Source organism: Lepidochelys olivacea (genome assembly GCF_965140295.1).
Source record: "Lepidochelys olivacea isolate rLepOli2 genome assembly, chromosome: 3".
NCBI classification, from domain to species: Eukaryota; Metazoa; Chordata; order Testudines; family Cheloniidae; genus Lepidochelys; species Lepidochelys olivacea.
Window position 1 is genome coordinate 111,358,577 of NC_140413.1, and position 18,228 is coordinate 111,376,804.

Here is an 18,228-nt window from a genome sequence, read left to right on the forward strand (position 1 = left end):
TTATTCCAGAACACATTCGGTCCAGCTATGTTTCTATTTAGTGTATGGCTTTTTTGGTTTTACTAGTAATTTTTGAAATCTAAGTAGGTGAGCTTTTAAGGGGTGTGGTTCAATGGCTTGCAACACCAAAATAGCAATACTAAAAGTTGTGCAGATTCATGGATCATCTATGCTTGAGATATTTAGATACTAATATAAAAGAAAAGTGTCAATTTAAAACCTAGCCAATTTCAAAAATTAGATATTAAACCTGGCCCTTTTGTCCCTCTGCCAGTCTGTAGTTTTACAGTTAAATTTTCCTATTTTTAAAACTATTTCTCTTTCCCCGACATTGTGTGAGATCCCCACACAAACAATGAAAACTGACTATATAGTGGAAATTGCATTTCATAGTGCTTTGTGTATTGTCAGTTTCACAAACTAAACAGACATCCATTTTTCCAGTTATAGTTAAACAAAAAAGTTTAGAGGAATCTTAAGTGGTTTCAATTAGTAATGGCTACTGCAGAAAAATCTGAGAGAGATACTTCTCATAACAACAGGAAGTAGCATTTTATGAAAGTAGTAATTTTTATTTTCTAAGTTGACAGTGTCCCTTTAAGGAATGACTGTATTGTTGTACAGGTGTCATAGGTTGCTTACACAAGTGAAAGTGCTAAACCCTCTCTCCTATAGTTTTAATGGTTACAGAATATAAGCAATGATCATCAATGTAAAGCTTAACATCAGTAGGTATCTTTTAACCTAATAAAAAACACATGACCAATAAAGATTTGGGCTAGACTGTCTCCTTCCGCAGGAGACAGAGTCTACTGGAAACTTCAGTAGTTCATAAGATGTTTTGTTTTTTAACTGCATGGTGTATTCCATGAGTAGAGAGTGTGAAAACCTCACAATGCTCATTTCAGGAGACCCAGGTGGTGGGCCAACTCTTCCTCTATGCTCCAAATAGAGCAGGGGTGAGGAAACTACGGCCCACCAGCCATTTTAATCCAGCCCTTGAGCTCCAGCTGGGGAGTGGAATCTGGGGCTTGCCCTGCTCTGGCTCTCCACGCGGCTCCCGGAAAGCAGTGGCATGGCCTCCCTCCGGCTCCTACGTGTATGGGCAGCCAGGGTGCTCCGCTCTGCACGCTGCCCCCGCCTCAAGCGCTGCCCCCACAGCTCCCATTGGCTGGGAACTGCAGCCAATAGGAGCTGCAGGAATGGTGCCTGCAGACTGGGCAGCATGCAGCAGAGCTGCCTGGCCGCACCTCTGCATAAGAGCCGGAAAAGGGACATGCTGCTGCTTCCGGAAGCCACTTGAGGTAAGCCCCGCCCAGAGCCTGCATCCGTGAGCCACTCCCCTGCACCCCAACCCTCTGCCCCAGCCCTGATCCCACTCCCACCCTCCAAGCCCCTCGGTCCCAGCCCAGAGCACCCTTCTACACCTCAAACTCCTCATCCCCAGCCCCATGCCAGAGCCTCCTCCTGCACCCTGAACTCCTCATTTCTGGCCCCACCCTGGAGCCCTCACCCCCTCCCACACCGCAACCCCAATTTTGTGAGTATTTATGGCCCGCCATACAATTTCTATTCCCAGATATGACCCACTCCTGAAATACACCTACCACTTAGCCTGACCACCTTGCTTCCTCAGGAGCCAGACCTACCCCCAAACATATACTTTATCTCCCTCCCCAAAAGGGGGGGGTAAGCAGGTATGGAAGGGTAGCTCACAGCAGCATTTCCAAAGCTGATTTCCACTCAGAAATCCAACAGCACCCTCGGGAGCATTTTGCTGGGAATGACTGCGCCTCATTTCCATTCATCTACCTCTGACTCTTGGTTCACTTCCTTTGGACCTGTAGAATCCAGGCCCTGCACTGTTTGAGAGCGTGCTTTCACAGCTCCCAGGGAAGATGAAGCTTACAACTGAGTCAGTGGTAATCTCTCCCAAATCTTAAATGTGCTTCACCCACTTTTTACTGAGTTAGGCTCAATTGTGGCTATCTAAATAAAGGGGAGAATTGTGCCTTTTATGTTTTCCAGCCCAACCCACCCATTTCCCAGGAAAACATGCAGAAGGGCCACACCCTGGCAGAGTGGCTTGTTTTTATTAGTGTAAATATACAGTTAAATGATTAAGATCACTAATTAGAAAAAAAGAGAATCTTTAAGAAGTTTGCGTTAAAACACAACAGCAAAACTGAATAGAAGAGAAGCCTACAAGGAAAAAAATATTGCTATGCTTCTTTTTTTCCACATGTAAGGCAAGTGGTTCTTGAGACCAAAGCAGTTAAAAAGCTAGTAAGATATTGATCTCTTCTGAATTATCTGCCATTCAGATAAAATAGAAAAATATCATTAACCTAAGCTGCCACTACAAAATCAAAGAGAGTTTGTAATGATAGTGGCTAGAGCTTGAGATATGGAGTCAAGACAATAGATTCTAGTCCTGGATCTGACTATGTGGTCTTAGGTAAGTCACGCAGGGCAAAGTTTTCGTAGGTTCCTAAGACACTTAGCCACTTAAGTCCCAATGACTTTCAATGGGACTTAGTGCTTAAGTCACTTTTGAAAATGGAACGCAAGAGCTTAAGTCACTTAAGTATTTAGGTTCTATTTGAAGATTTAATCCATAACCATTTTGTTTCTCAGTTTATCCATCTGTAAAGTGGGGATACCTGTCATACTTCAGCTTAAAGATTCTCAGAAGGAGTTTGCCACATACGAGCATAGTATTATTTTAGACTGACAAGGCAACAGAACAGCAATTTTAAGCAACGTTTATTTTAATTCTTACTTTGTTTGTCCAATACGATGCACTCTGCCAATGGCCTGAAGTTCATGTGCAGGATTCAAAATGGGTTCCACTAGCAGAACATGAGTTGCCTCGATTATGTTTAATCCATTGGAACCAGTATGAAGGGGTAGCAACAAAATATTGATCTTGGGATCATATTTAAATGCCGAGAGGTTCTCCTAGAAGATAAACACCATGTTAGCATTTCAGTGGGAGTTGTTCCTGAATAAGGACTGTAGGGTAGGTACGACAATCAGGATCCAGACACCCCAAGGTAAAGAATAAGAAATTGAATCGACTAATTGTATTCAATATTATTGTACTACAAAAGTGCATCGAGTAAGGTCTGTTAGGAAAGCTGGTGACTTTCTGGTCATTAATATTACTAAGTGATCTATGTACATTTAGTGTGTAAAGAGTTAGGTATGTATACTGGGAATATGTTCCTAAAACATGGTCGGGGGGAGGGGAAGGTAGACTAAGTAATCTCAGTAGAGTAGATAAATAGGTTTGTCCCAGAGAAAGGAATGTAGATTTGCCAGTCTGCCGGAGTCAATATGCCTTAGTAAACTAGAGACAGTGAAAATATATTTGTATCTAAGGTAAATAAAATAAGTAAACCAACAGAAAGAGGATGAAGACAGCTTGGCATCTGCACATCAGTCGGAAATTACCTCTGTCTGGGGTGTACACTTCAAAAGAAACACATTTCAAAGGTTTACTAGACTATAAGAAGTGGAGAAAATCCCTTAGTTATCCATCAGTTAGGGGACAAAGGGATCAGCACCTGCTAATTCTGTGAACAGCGGATCCTCCTGCCCAAAGGGCTGGAGATGCTGGAGGCTTGATGTGAGAAATCTGCTTAAGCAAAGATTGTAACTTGCTAAAGTTAGTTTTAGTCACCAGAAAGCGTATTGTTTTGTTTATAACCATACCTGTCTCTTTTTCTCTGGCCGAGTACCACTTAAATCTATGTGCTTAATAAACATACTCGGAGTTGTACTATAAACCATCTCAGTGTTGTGTACCAAGGTAAAAAGTATGCCTTCAGCTGGACTATCAGGCTGGTGGGGGTGTGTGTGCGCGTGCGCGCACGGTCTCTTTGGAGACAGTGGATTGAGTAATTTCTGTGAGTATCTAGTGAGAGGGACTGGACCCTACAGAGACACATCTCTGGGTTCACTGAATGTTACCTGCAAGGCAAGGTTTAGATTGGCAAAGTCTCAAAGAGTTTGCTGGAGAGGCGGACAGACTGGTTTGGCAAGGAGGTGAAATACGAAATACTATTTAAGCTCCAGCAAAGCTCTCTTTTGCAGAGGCAGAGGGGTAACACACTGGCTTACACTTCTGGGCTCCCTGAGAAGAATGTCACAATCAGGTGTTTTTTGTTTGTCTTTTTAAAGAGAATTTAGTAACTGACAGCCCTGAACACAGAAATCTTTTATCCAAAGGACAAATGAGCAGCAGCAGCGCAAGCATACCCCACAACACCGTGGCCAATCTATCTCATCCCCTTCATTCACATAAACTTTATTAAAAACAAATAGTATATGCCTTATTTTTGTGGTTTTGATAGTGTTTTTTAATTATTATTTTAGAGTTCATTAGCTCAGAGATCAAATGCTCTGCCTTGATCAGTTCTATTATTCTCATTCCATTTTCTGAAAGGATATGCAAGGCGAAAGGGTCAAATGAATTTCTGCTAATTATTCCCCCACCAATCCCTCCCGCAAAAAATGACTTGCAGCAAAATCAGCTTTCTGTACCTGAAATTTACTAATTCCATTAATCTGAGCAAACACCATGTTGTTATCATATAGAGCTTTTGAAATTATGTCCAAAACATCTTGCCACTAGAAAAAACACAATATAAAAGCAAGTCAGTATTACAAATAGCACTGACAACACTAGAACATGAAAATATGACATGACTGTAATATCTTAACCTTACCGATAAATAACCCAGTTATAAAAGGAACCTCTTATGATATGCCTTAAATTAACATTAAACAATTTTTTGGGGGTGTTATTTTTTCTCCAAGAACAATATATTTTAAAAATTGTCTTAATATTAAAGATACAAAGTAGCAAACAGTCCAGCATTCAAAGTGGGCAAACAGAATCCAGAGGAGAGAAAATTAGTGTAAAGAAATAAAGATAAGTTTGAGCAGACGAGATTTGCAACAATGAAATGTAGTTTTAAAATTTATGAAAAATACTTTGACAGTATCTTTTCTATCTAGTTAAAATACATGTAGAACTGATAATACGTCTGCATATGAATTTTCAGTGTTTGCCCTTTGAACATCTGTAAAATGGGGGATAAGATACTGATCTCCCTTGTAAAGTGCTTGGAGATCAACTGAAGAGAAGTGCTATATAAGAGCTAGCTGTTATTATGATACAATACTTTCCATCTATTAACCATGAGTACTATCAACAATGTCCCAATGACATGAAGAATCCTTCACAATGCTCAAAGAATCAAGTGGATATTGAAAACTACTTACATAGTTTAGTAGCTAAACTGAACTTTGGAAACAGTTATTGGAATCTAAGAATTTGTAGAACACAAAGTAACTTTTAAGGTAGAAAATAAGGTTGATCAATACCGTTGAGAAAACCAAAGATTTAGCCCCTGGATCTTTAAACTGGATTTTCTTCAGAGTCCGAACCACAGCTTCCACTTTGGTGGAGTGACTTCCCTTTGAAAAGGGGAAAGAAAAACACCAGCATACAATAGGATGCAGCAAAACTGAAGGAAACAAAATCACACATGCACATTATATACTGATCTTTCTATTAGCATCTCTTAAATATAGTGCGGTCTCTGTCTTATAGATCTCAAAAGGGATCAGCAAATCTCTCTTACCCAGGTACCCATTTTTTTGGATGGGCCTTACAAAATTATACCAGGAACGTTGGAAGTACTTACCATAGTTTGCTCTTAGACCGTACTCTTCTCGGGGCAGAAACTATAGGTGAAATTCAGAACTTGCAGCATGGGAGGGGGAGGGGAAGGTAGGCTAAAATGGCTTTAAGCTGCCTTTGTGCCCTCCCAGTAATGTACTGTTCTGGGAGTTACAGCGATCCCCGCTGTAATTTGGACAGCCCTCTGGATGGCAGTGCTGCCCATAACCTCCACAATACTTTGTGCTGAAATCCAGTACCTGACACAACTCGCCCTCCCCCAGCATATCCACTATGCCTCGGAGGGCTTGCAAGGGGGTCCTTGAAGGATAGCCTATGACAGTCTTGCTTAGTTCCTACATGGGGTGAATTCTCCCCTGGCCAAATTCAGGGCTTTTAGGCGTTATATGACACTTGGCTGGCTAGAGTGGGAGTGAGACTCTCACTCTGTTTTTGTTTGTGTCTTGTACAGCAATGAGTATGCTGTCACCCCTGAAATAAATAATTCTTTAAAAAGGTTATTTAACATAAGGTTCTAGCTATTATTTGTTTTATTTATTTTGATTTATGTAACAAGATTTATGTAGCATCTTATCCAAAGCTCCTTGTTGCTTTTAACAGACATTTAAAGAACAATTACAACAGAAGACCAGCTGAAAACTTAACTGAGCAATTAAAAATTTGAGGTAAACAGTACTCACAAATCCCAGCTCTCATTTAACGCTAACAGATAGGCTTTCCCAAATGTTGTAATGTCAAAAGACTCAGGCTATTTTGGATGAAGTGGAGGGGACAAAAATCTGAAGTTCAGGGCTATTATGGAGAGCACCCTGCCAGCAAGTTCTCCCTTCATTTAAAGAAGAGATCTCCAGCTTGGGTGCTCTGATGATTATAATTGCAGAAGTATGGCATAGGAAGAGATGTCTGTCACGTAGGCATGTTACAAGCATCAAACCCAACACATGAAACTCCATCTGAAAACCAAGAACTAGGGGCAGAACACAGTGAATTTCTTCTGTGTTTGATCCTCCACTGGTATAAGGTTTCTGAGTGAACTTCATAAGAACTTACATGTGTATACTTTATTAAGACCACGTCCACCAAAGCATCTGAGCACGAGAATAGCAGTCTACTGAAGTCAAGTGGAGGAAGAATTATGGTGGTATTCCACCCCCCTTTGATTCCAATGTCCTAAATACAATTTTGCTCTGTAGGCCACTCCAAAAGATTCCATCACCAGAGCCAAGAGGAAAGTATACAGGGGACATTCTTGCTCAGGTCCCCTCTCATGAGAAGGTATGGAAGACTGAACAGATTTTGGCCCCAGTAAACACTATAAAAGTCTGATTAATAAATCACTCTCTATAGGTAAAATACAATTTGACATCTCATAGAGAGAGTTCAATGTAGCTGAGAGCATTCTCAGTATCAAATGACAAAATGAAGCCTGGATATCAGCAAAATTACAATCTCTGATTTATTTCTTTTTTCTCTTTTTTTAAATTCAGAAATTACAATTTTTAACAATATTATCTAAAATGTGACCATCACAATTAATGAGAGAAAGTAGGTGCCAAGACTTGCAACTAAGTGCATCTTTCCCCTTCTTCAGAACAAAGGAATTAACAGTCTGACATTTTCTGTAGAAAGATAAGGAAACTTCTGACAAGAACTAGAATTATTTATTAATAAACAAAAAGGTCAGCAAATCAGAATATTTTCCATAGACTTCAGTCTGGAGATAATGCAACATTTTCTCTTTATATTGGAAATGTCAGACAACAACTTCTTGTATATTGTACAGGAGGCATATAAACTAATTTCAGTCATCACAAAGTTAAGTTTCACTAAAATAGATGGGAGTCTATTGCACAATCAGTGATCCACAACTGTCTATGACAGGGTTTCTCAATCTTTTTTTTTTTGTGGGGGGGAGACCCCCTATGAAAATATTTCAGGCTGTGATCACCCTCCCTCCCAAAAAGTGATGACTCCTCCCGCATACCATAAGAGTTTTCAGCAACACCACCTATGAAGGATCTTCAAAATCCAGATTTAACATCCTCTCTCTTGATACTACCTCTCGGCAAATTTAGGTCCCCAGTAAGATTTTATATTCACGAATCCTGCTTCTGTTGCATCCCCCACTCAGTTGCGGCACTAATATTTAATGCTTTTTGCTCCATAAAAAATAATAATTTGTAGTGTCTCAAAACTATTATAATAATACCCAGGCACTTTAAAAAGAATTAGCAAATAGAAATCAGTTAGCAACACCTCAACCAGGATCATGGCAAAATACCAAGTCCCATGACTGCAATGAAACGAGTATTTTCTCATGGCATTTTTATTGAAATTACAGAACTACAATTACATGACCACAGCTCCACTTATCACTGCCAAAAGTCGAAATATGGTTATGTGCACAGAAGCAAATGAAAGAGGGCACTTAAAATATTTACATATTAGAGCTGTTAAGCAATTAAAAAAAGTAATTGCGATTAATCACGCAATTAAAAACATTAATCGTGATTAATCACACTGTTAATAGAATACCATTTATTAACAATATTTTTGGATGTTTTCTACATTTTCAAATATATTGATTTCAATTACAACACAGAATACAAACTGTACAGTGCTCACTTTATATTTATTTTTTATTATAAATATTTTCACTGTAAAAACAAAAGGAATAGTATTTTTCAATTCACCTCATACAAGTACTGTAGTGCAATCTCTTTATCATGAAAGTTGAACTTACAAATGTAGAATTATGTACAAAAATATAACTGCACTCAAAAATAAAACAATGTAAAACTTCAGAGCCTACAAGTCCATTCGGTCCTATTTCTTGTTCAGCCAATCGCTCAGGTAAGTTTCTTTACACTTGCAGGAGATAATGCTGTCCACTTTTTGTTCACAATGTCATCTGAACGTGAGAACAGGTGTTCTCATGGCACTGTTGTAGTCAGCATCACAAGATATTTACATGATAGATGTGCTAAAGATTCATATGTCCCTTTGTGCTTCAATCACCATTCCAGAGGACGTGTCCCCATGCTGATGATGGATTCTGCTCAATAACAATTCGACACAATGCAGACTGATACATGTTTGTTTTCATCATCTGAGTCCGATGCCACCAGCAGAAGGTTGATTTTCTTTTTTGGTGGTTTGGGTTCTGTAGTTTCTGCATCAGAGTGTTGCTCATTTAAGACTTCTGAAAGCATGCTCCACACCTCGTCCTTCATTTTGGAAGGCACTTCAGACTTTTAAACCTTGAGTTGAGTGCTATGGCTATCTTTAGAAATCTCACATTGGTACCTTCTTTGCGTTTTGTCAAATCTGCAGTGAAAGTGTTCTTAAAATAAACATATGCTGAGTCATCATCTGAGACTACTATAACATGAAATATATGGCAGAATGCAGGTAAAACAGAAGCAGAGACCTACAATTCTTCCCGAAGGAGTTCAGTCACACATTTAATTAATGTATTATTTTTTTTAATGAGCGTCATCAGTACGGAAGCATATCCTCTGGAATGATGGCTGAAGCATGAAGGAGCATATGAATGTTTAGCATATCTGGCACGTGAATACCTTGCAATGCCGGTGACAAAAGTCACATGAAAATACCTGTTCTGACTTTCAGGTGACATTGTAAATAAGAAGTGGGCAGCATTATCTCCTGTAAATGTAAACAAACTTGTCTGTCTTAAGAAGAAAAGGAGTACTTGTGGCACCTTAGAGACTAACAAATTTATTTGAGCATAAGCTTTTGTGAGCTATAGCTCACTTCATCGGATGCATGCAGTGGAAAATACATAGGGAGATTTTATATACACAGAGAACATGAAACAATGGGTGTTATCATACACACTGTAACGAGAGCGATCAGGTAAGGTGAGCTATTCCCAGCAGGAGGAAAAAGAAAAAAAAACTTTTGTAGTGATAATCAAGGTGGGCCATTTCCAGCAGTTGACAAGAACATGTGAGGAACAGTAGGGGGGAAAACAAATATGGGGAAATAGTTTTACTTTGTGTAATGACACATCCACTCCCAGTCTTTATTCAAGCCTAATTTAATGGTGTCTAGTTTGCAAATTAATTTGAATTCAGCAGTCTCTCGGGGTCTGTTTTTGAAGGTTTTTTGTTGTAATATTGCGACTTTTAGGTCTGTAATCGAGTGATCAGAGACACTGAAGTGTTCTCCGACTGTCTTAGCAATTGGCTGAACAAGAAGTAGGACCGAATGGACTTGTAGGCTCTAAAGTTTTACATTGTTTTGTTTTTGAGTGCAGTTATGTAACCAAAAAAAATTTGTAAGTTGCACTTTCATGATAAAGAGATTGAACTACAGTACTTACATGAGGTGAACTGAAAAATACTGTTTCTTTGGTTTTTTACAGTGCAAATGTTTGTAATAAAAATAATAATCTAAAGTGAGCAGTGTACACTTTGTATTGTGTTGTAATTGAAATTAATATATTTGAAAATGTAGAAAAACGTCCAAAAATATGTAATAAATGTCAATTGGTATTCTATTGTTTAACAATGCAATTAAAAATGTGATTAATCTAGATTAATTTTTCTGAGTTAATTACATGAGTTAACTGCAATTATTCAACAGCCCTAATACAGATGTAACATTTTTACCCTCTATTGTAGGTTATTAAAATGTGCTCCTTTAACTATTTCAGCCCTACTTGATTTCATCACATCTGTAAATCACAGGGATGAAATATATTAAATAGTAATATTTGTAAAACACTTAGATTCTTAGATCTAAAACAAAGTATATTATTTTACCATGTGTATTACATATATATAAGTTACACCTTTATTGACCTAATGGATATTTTAAATTTGTCACAGTGAGACTTGTAACTGTGAAGTTGAATACTAACAAACTATTTTTACCTTCAGCTATGCAAACTAAGAACAATCTAGGAAAAAGTACATAAATTAACTTTAATTTATCCTTAGGGCACGAGGGGAGACTCATACTAAGTGCGTACTGTAATGCAAATCCTGTCTACCTAGTCTGTCTACCTTCCATTCATTCAAGACCATTTCACTGTACTTTAATGCATGATCTTATGTATACAAATTACAATGTTCTCAATACAGAAGAGTACACAACTATGTTCTACTTCTTGCTCATTCTTCATTTTGTTCTCTATGCCATTTACTTGTTTGCATACGGGCTCTGTTTGCCTGGCAATCAGAAAATGTATTTCCTTAATTATTAATATTGTGTTGCAGTGTTTTTTAAAGGTATTTTATTGCTTAAAAGTGGTTATGTGTCTATACAAGTGCACACTGTAGTTGTTTCAGCTGGGCAAATATTGTTTTATTTTTGTCTGTACCTGTTTTCTGAATGCTGATTTGCACATGGTTGGCTGTGCTATACTGACAGGTCAAATTTAGTGCAGTTTTGCTGCTTGTAGTATTGGTGGGGAAGTGATTCCAGTCTAAGTGAGTGCCTGGAGCAAGCACTGGGCAGCTCACAAGTAGCAATGTGAATGCTCAACCTGTCAAGGGTTTCCGTATTCAGTGCCAGCTTCTTTGCTACTATTTTCTATAATGATTTCAGTGCTATGTTCTGGGTACAGGAGTGAACAACTTTTGGTGCCAACACCTTTGCTGTTGATACGTACCTGGCAGCCATCTAGAATCCTGTTTCCAGAAGTGTGACTAGACTGTTCAAAAAATGTATATCTAAAAAGGGGTTGGAGGCTGGGGGTCTGGATGATACTGTTGGCAGCTCCCTAGCAACAGCCAGCCAATGGTACCCATCCTTGGTTAGGGGATCTGAGATTGGTTAATTCTCAGAATTTCTTACAAGTGTTGGGACGGAGTTGCAGGAGGATGGGGTGATTCCCCAAGTAGAATTAGGCTTCTTTCTGCTCTGGTCTCCACACTGCTGCAAGCCGCAATTTCTCTCTCTCCTTTGTCTTCTGGATTTTATTAGCTGCTTGCAGAATCTGTAACTTGTTGCTCAAGTTATTGGCTGCCCTAGGGATTAGGGTAGGATGCTGCGGGCATCTCTGGACTTGGAAGTGACTGTATGGACACTTATGGTGTCTTGGTACAATTAGTTTGCCTATGAATCATAGGACTGCAGCTTTGGGTGGTACCTTGTCTTGGATGCATGAGTTACATTCCCCTGGGAAGCTGGTGGAAAGGGGATAAAATAAATAGGAGAGCACAACTGGTATGACCCTACAGAGGTTGGGAGTTGGAGTGATGCCCCTTTTTCTGCGAACTGTGTATCAGTGAATCTTCCTAGAAAGGGCTGGATTTGCCTGGAGGTCCAGGTAATTATGCAAAGTGTTGCCTCAACATTTAGCAGTTGCCTCATCAGCACAATACTTTGGCCTTAATCAGGCTTTGGTATGATGCAAACATGGTTGGTCAAGGAAATGTTACACTCTGGACTAGAGAATCAAAAAAGGGAGGTGGTTTATGACAGTTTTCTCCTCTTTTCACTGCTTCCAGGGACAGGCTGCTTTTAAGAGATATTTTCAGTTAGAGGGTTAATAAAGCTACAGCCCCAAGTCCAAAAGATGATAATTCTTGCCACCATCCATTCACAAGCAGAAAAAGATCATCATCACTCTGCCATTCAGAACTATTACTTGTACAAGAAATACTTAAAAACATAGAATGTCTCATGAGTGTAGACCAATTTTGCTTAGTCAACAGCACCACAGTTAGTGGCACTGTGGAAATAACTAACACAAATAACAGTGGGTAAGTTGACCATTTTCCCCTTTTGTACAGTGTTTATGCAGATGTGCTACAGAACTGCTTCATACCATTTCACTTTCAGAAATCACACATTTACACTACAGAGAGCCTTATAATTAGGAAGCTCTCTCTTCACACACAACATCAAACACTGACAAATGAATTAAAAGCAAATCTACCAAATTCAATCTTTGCAACAGGAAAACTGCCCAAAGAAAATATATTAATTCAACTGAAAGGTCAAAGTGTTTATATACCCAGCTTGAGTAACCATGTGATTTTATTACTGCATCGGTCCTCCTGCATTCCATCCTCATACCTCTCTTTGTTAACATAATTTGTCATGATGTACAAAATTAGAGTCCTTTTACCAATCAGGCAGTGAGTAACTCACTTGTGTAAATGTCTGCAGTTTCAAGGCCTTATATAGTCTTCAGGACAGGGACCATATTTTCCAGATTCTTGACTGATCAGCAGCAGTACAAAGGAAGATAAAAACCTTCAATGAACAGTACCACAGAGATTTTGTAAAATTACCACCACCAAATACCTTGAAATTTGGTAATTTTTACACCTAAAAAAAGCATATTTTGCTGCTTCATTGCTTCACTCATCTCTGTGGTTCCACTCTTTCCACAGCTCCTATTTACTCTATGTTTTTTGTTAGTTTTTGCAAACTCATTCTCCTGCTGATTTGAGTGTGTGGCACATCTGTGACACCTAAAAGGAGTGAACGGAGCAGCAAGAGAGTTGAAACTATGGATACAGTACAAAATATCTCAGTCCCTTTGCTGCCCCAGTTTTTTTTTTTAAATCATTCTGCTCTAAACAATCAAGGTACATCATCAACTTGAAAAAAAAAAATACATGTGTAAACCACAACCCCTCCGGCCCTCCACCACCACATGAAAGAAACCTGGGTTCACATTTTAAGTAAAAATAAATACCAAATGAAGTTGATTCTTAGTGCCAAAAATAAGTCAGCATTTCCCACCATAATGTTTACAGGAGATGTACCATAGATACTATGTATTCTTGGCTTCCACGCTGGCCATTTGTTATCCTATTGCTCAGCAACACATCTTGCATTTGTTTACATTAGAGTTTAACTGGAGTTAAATGATAGCCATTTAACTTGTGTTAGCTTTAATGTTTGTACATGCTAGTCTGACCAGAGTAATCCACAAACATCTGTATTCTGTTGTGGAATGTCCAGACTAGCATATATAAACAGGTTAACTGACTATCAATTAACCTGTGTTAAAAAATCCCTAGTGTGAGCATATCCCTTGATCAGATGGCAGACTAAGAATAGCTAGAACTTTCCACAGAGTGAAAAACTTGCTAGGATCCCCCTGATGACTTTTGTATAGAGAGTGCCACATGCAATTGAGTGCAGCATTACCACTGTGTGGATAATGCTGTGTTGACAAAATAGAAGAAAGACACTCACTAGAGAAAGTAATGAGAAATAGGACAATCACAGACAAGTGTAAATACAGGACAGATCCCAAATTTTCACATACAGATTGGTGAGCTACCAACATTTATCATGACACTCTACAGGACCATTATGCAATACAAAAAAAAATGACCATTCTTTTAATAAAGGAATAGAGGGGGAACAACTGCATTTTAAAAAAAAATCTTGCTTGCTTTTGCAACACATGTACTGAAATTGGAATGATACAAAGAAGATATTAGCATGGCTCAATGCAAGGATGACATTCAAATACATGAAGTGTTTCATATTTTAGCTGAACCAAAGGTTATGGGCTTGATGAAGGAATCCTTCAGTGAAATTCTATGGCCTGCATTATGTGGGACATCAGACTGGATGACCTTAATGGTCCCTTCTTGGCCTAAAATATATGAATCTACGAATGAGACCTCCCAGGATATTCCCTTACACTGTTCAAGACGGAATGACATTTACCCTCTCCTTCCAAAACTCCTGGGTAAATACTGTAAATATGGAAAAATACTGTGAAAAAAACTCTACAAACAGAAAACCAAAACAACGAACACTCCCAAAGAACAATCTACCTACTCCCCCTGGTGCCAAGTCATGCCAATTACTTCCATCCCTATATTCACTATTTGGCTTAGGGTATGCCACACTGAAGGTTAATTTCCAGCTCAGGTAGACAATCACATGCGAGCTTTTATCAAGGTAGTGTGAAATAGCAGTGTAGTCATGGTGGTGTGATGGGGCAGCTGCCCGAATCCGTATCCAGGGTCTCTGACAGGATTGTACTGGGGGTAGCTAGCTCATCCTGCTGCCTGTACCACTACAGTTACCATGATATTTTTAGTGTGCTAACTCAATCAAAGCCATTGCATGTATGAGTACTTGAGCTGGAAATTACACCGCTAGCTCCAGGATAGAAATACCCTTAATCTCCTCAGTGAAAACATTACCAAACGACCAGAGTCTCTACCACTTTAAATCCAGGCTCCTCATCCATGTTTTTTCAACCACCATAAGTCATCAGTTTTGTTTTCTTTTTCAACGAGAATTTTATAAAAACTACCATTGTAAAACAAAAATGAATATACTTCTGGCCCAGCAGCCTAGGGATCCCAAAACATTACTTAAAATCCAAAAAAATAAGCCCTCTCCAAACAAACTCATCAGGAAGAGACAAAAATGGCAAAGCAGGAACACACCTTAATAGGGAGATTTCTCCAAAAGCCTTCAACGCAGCTGCACAAGGACTCAGATGGACAATCTCAAGGAAAAAGTGGTACAGAAAGGAACCCTGGACTCTTGGGATAAAGAACCAGCCAGTTTCAACTGCCTTAACAGGTCACACGGCTTAGCAATTACTTTGATGGTAAGCTCTTCAGGGCAGCGACTGTATTTTTGTTGTGTGTTTGTGCCTATCACAACGGGATGCGGATCTATGATTAGGGCTTTTAGGCACTACTGCAATATAAATAATTAGTAGGGTTTTGGCTCCTAAGTGCCTAAATCCCTTTTGAAAGTAAGTCTTAGGTGATGTAATTTTGAGCACAGCAACACCTAATAGCTTTAAAAATCTGAGGCTGTGAGCTTTGTACCCTCAGTAACCTTGAATCAAACCCACTGACTAATCAACAAGCAAAGTAGATGGCGGACGGATGGAGCTGCAGACTCCATCTTTTCACCACTGAGAAAGAAAGCAGCCACATGCTGGAACTCCTCAAAATAATGTTAGGAAGGAATTGAAAGGAGAGTTTTACATGAATCCACTCTAGAATGAAATAAACAGCTGAACCACATAATAAGACTGACCCTGCAAATGCTTACTAGCAGTCATAATGCCTACTACTGGGAGCAGTTTCCTCAACAGCATTGACTGCCTTCAGTGTTCTACAGTTAATGTTGTATATGTTAATCTTCATTCAGCAATGTTTTAAAAAAGATAAAGGAAAAAATATACCTTCTTATCCTTTAAAACCACTATAGTCTGAACAGCAGCTAATCTTTCATGGCTATCCATGAAGTCCATAAACCTAAATCTGTACCAATGAGAGGTGCGGAAACCAGATTCAGGAACAAAATTCAGATCGCTGGTAAATCAAGATTTAGCTGTTTGGTTACAAATTGGTTAAAAATAATGAGGCAACAAATTTTTCCTAAGAAAGTGGAACTCATCTGACTAAAGGCTGCAGAATTCCCTGCCCTTCCTTCCCCCACAAATAAAAAATTACAAGAGATACAGAAGGTAACTACAAAAAGCCAATCATTCAACCATCTTCCAAGCAGGTTGTCCACAGCCCTTTATATGTTCATGAGTCTGTTTTTATAGGAGATGAGATGTTATGGAAATCCTCATTAAAGCGCAATAAAGGCTGTTTCCATTTAGGTTCTGGCCTTCAGATTTTATTTTCACGTGAAAGACAAATATTTATCCAATTTAAAAAAATTATAGTTTTGTAACTCATCTCTAACAGACTTCAGTCAGACATTTAAAAACATCCTTCCAAAACATCTGATCTTTGATGCCATCATATGCGGCATGTCTGTACTTAAAGCTAAAAAAGGTAACTAACATGGATTTTGTGTTTAGGAAAAATTAAAAATGTTTACTTGATAGTTAGCTTCTAGTTGTCTAAATTTTTGAGAAGGGAATAGAAGGGAGGACCATATTATCAAAAAGGTGCATGTAAGTCACACCCAGCTGGAATGGGGAAAAAAAACGTACATGCTTATGGACAAACCCAGCTCATGAACATATAGCTTAGGTTTGCATACCAAAATCAAGCATGCACATGCTCTGTTGCCTACTAAGTGTGCATCTCTGAAAAGATTGGCCAAGATATGCTACATATGGCAAATTACCTTCACAGGAATATCGTCCTCCTGGTTTGCAGTCTCTGCAGTGAAGACGTAGGATATTTCTTTATGAGAAGTTGTCTGCCTGCAGATGGCACATTTAATCGAACTTCTGCGGGTGCCAACACTGTACTGCTCTATAATAATAGCTATGCACTCATTGCAGAAGCAATGTCCACATGTCAGCACTGCCCACTAGATAGGGAAATATAAGAGGAACAACAATACAATATAAAACCACTTTCTTCTCTTTATATATACACACAGAAAAAAACTCAGATATATAATTTGGTTAAATTATATTTTTAAAACATTTCCTTACCTTTATGAAAAAAACACTTTAGATTATTAAAACAGAAGGAATTCTAGAAAAATATTTGTATTTATTAGAGTTGGTTGAAAAATTTTGAATTCTGAAGTTTTCCAACAGAAAGGGATAATTTTGTGAAAATTTCCAACCAACTGTACTATTTATGCGTTTACTATTTGCATATCTCTCAGTATAAAAAGTAAAATTTGACAAGTCAGTTTTACTTTTTTTTCAAAATAATTGCCTAGCCAATTTTTTATTTTTGGATTTTGCACTAGAACCAGTTGCAAACATCAGAGAAACAATATTTGTTAAATAATAACTGTTTGTAAATCTGTAGATTATTTGTATTGGCCTTCAATTTTGTAAAAGCTTTGTTTTTATAAATCCTGTTAAGAGCAAAAGTCACAATCCTTACTCCAAAAAGAAAAGGAGTTCTTGTGGCACCTTAGAGACTAACAAATTTATTAGAGCATAAGCTTTCGTGAGCGACAGCTCACTTCATCGGATGCATCCTTACTCCAAAATTCATGAAATAATGTTTTAATTTTATGTATATCATTACTAAGTTCCATGTAATGGCACTCCTTTATTTATAAAGAAAGAAAATTGTGAACTGGAGTTCTCAATCTTTTTTAGAGTGTGGACTTTAAGATAATGAAGAATTCTGTTGTGGACACCTTCCCTTCCATTTATGATTGTGCTGATCACCTCCCCTATCAATTGGTATCATATGACATCCCTATGGCAACTACAAGAGTTCCTTACAGAAGAGTAATATTTTGTAATAAATAGGGTTTTTTAGCAGATGGAAACAAGGAGGAGTCAACACCATGTGACCAGCCAGCTCGTCTTTGGACCACTAGTGGTCCAAAGACAACACTCATAGAAATGCAGCTTTAAAACATTATATAGACGAAACATTTCTGAGGGATTGGATAATTCAGAGGATTGAAAAGGGGGCATGAAGCTTTCAATCTAAGGTCACTGGTTAAAATCCATTAGTAGTAGACTGATAGTATGACAGACTATTATGCACAGGCTCTTTCATGGTTTAAGTGAAATGAGTCAATGGTCTCAGTTCGTAGCAGACAGATGTCCATACCACAGATTGTCTTCTTGGGTGGCTGTCTCAGCAAAGGTGGACTGA

At 38.5% G+C, this 18,228-nt stretch overlaps 1 protein-coding gene across 2 annotated transcripts in view; it reads right to left on the reverse strand.

Annotated features, from left to right (window-relative positions):
• The window catches only part of SHPRH (SNF2 histone linker PHD RING helicase), a 143,035-nt gene that overhangs the window by 10,794 nt on the left and 114,013 nt on the right, over positions 1-18,228 (reverse strand). For both annotated transcript variants that reach the window (XM_084624118.1, XM_084624119.1), the window contains exons 25-28: positions 16,775-16,963; positions 5,395-5,487; positions 4,549-4,635; positions 2,783-2,961 (exon numbers count right to left, since the gene is read on the reverse strand). In XM_084624118.1, the coding sequence (XP_084480244.1) occupies positions 2,783-2,961; positions 4,549-4,635; positions 5,395-5,487; positions 16,775-16,963 (548 nt within the window). The remainder of the gene's footprint in view (positions 1-2,782; positions 2,962-4,548; positions 4,636-5,394; positions 5,488-16,774; positions 16,964-18,228) is intronic.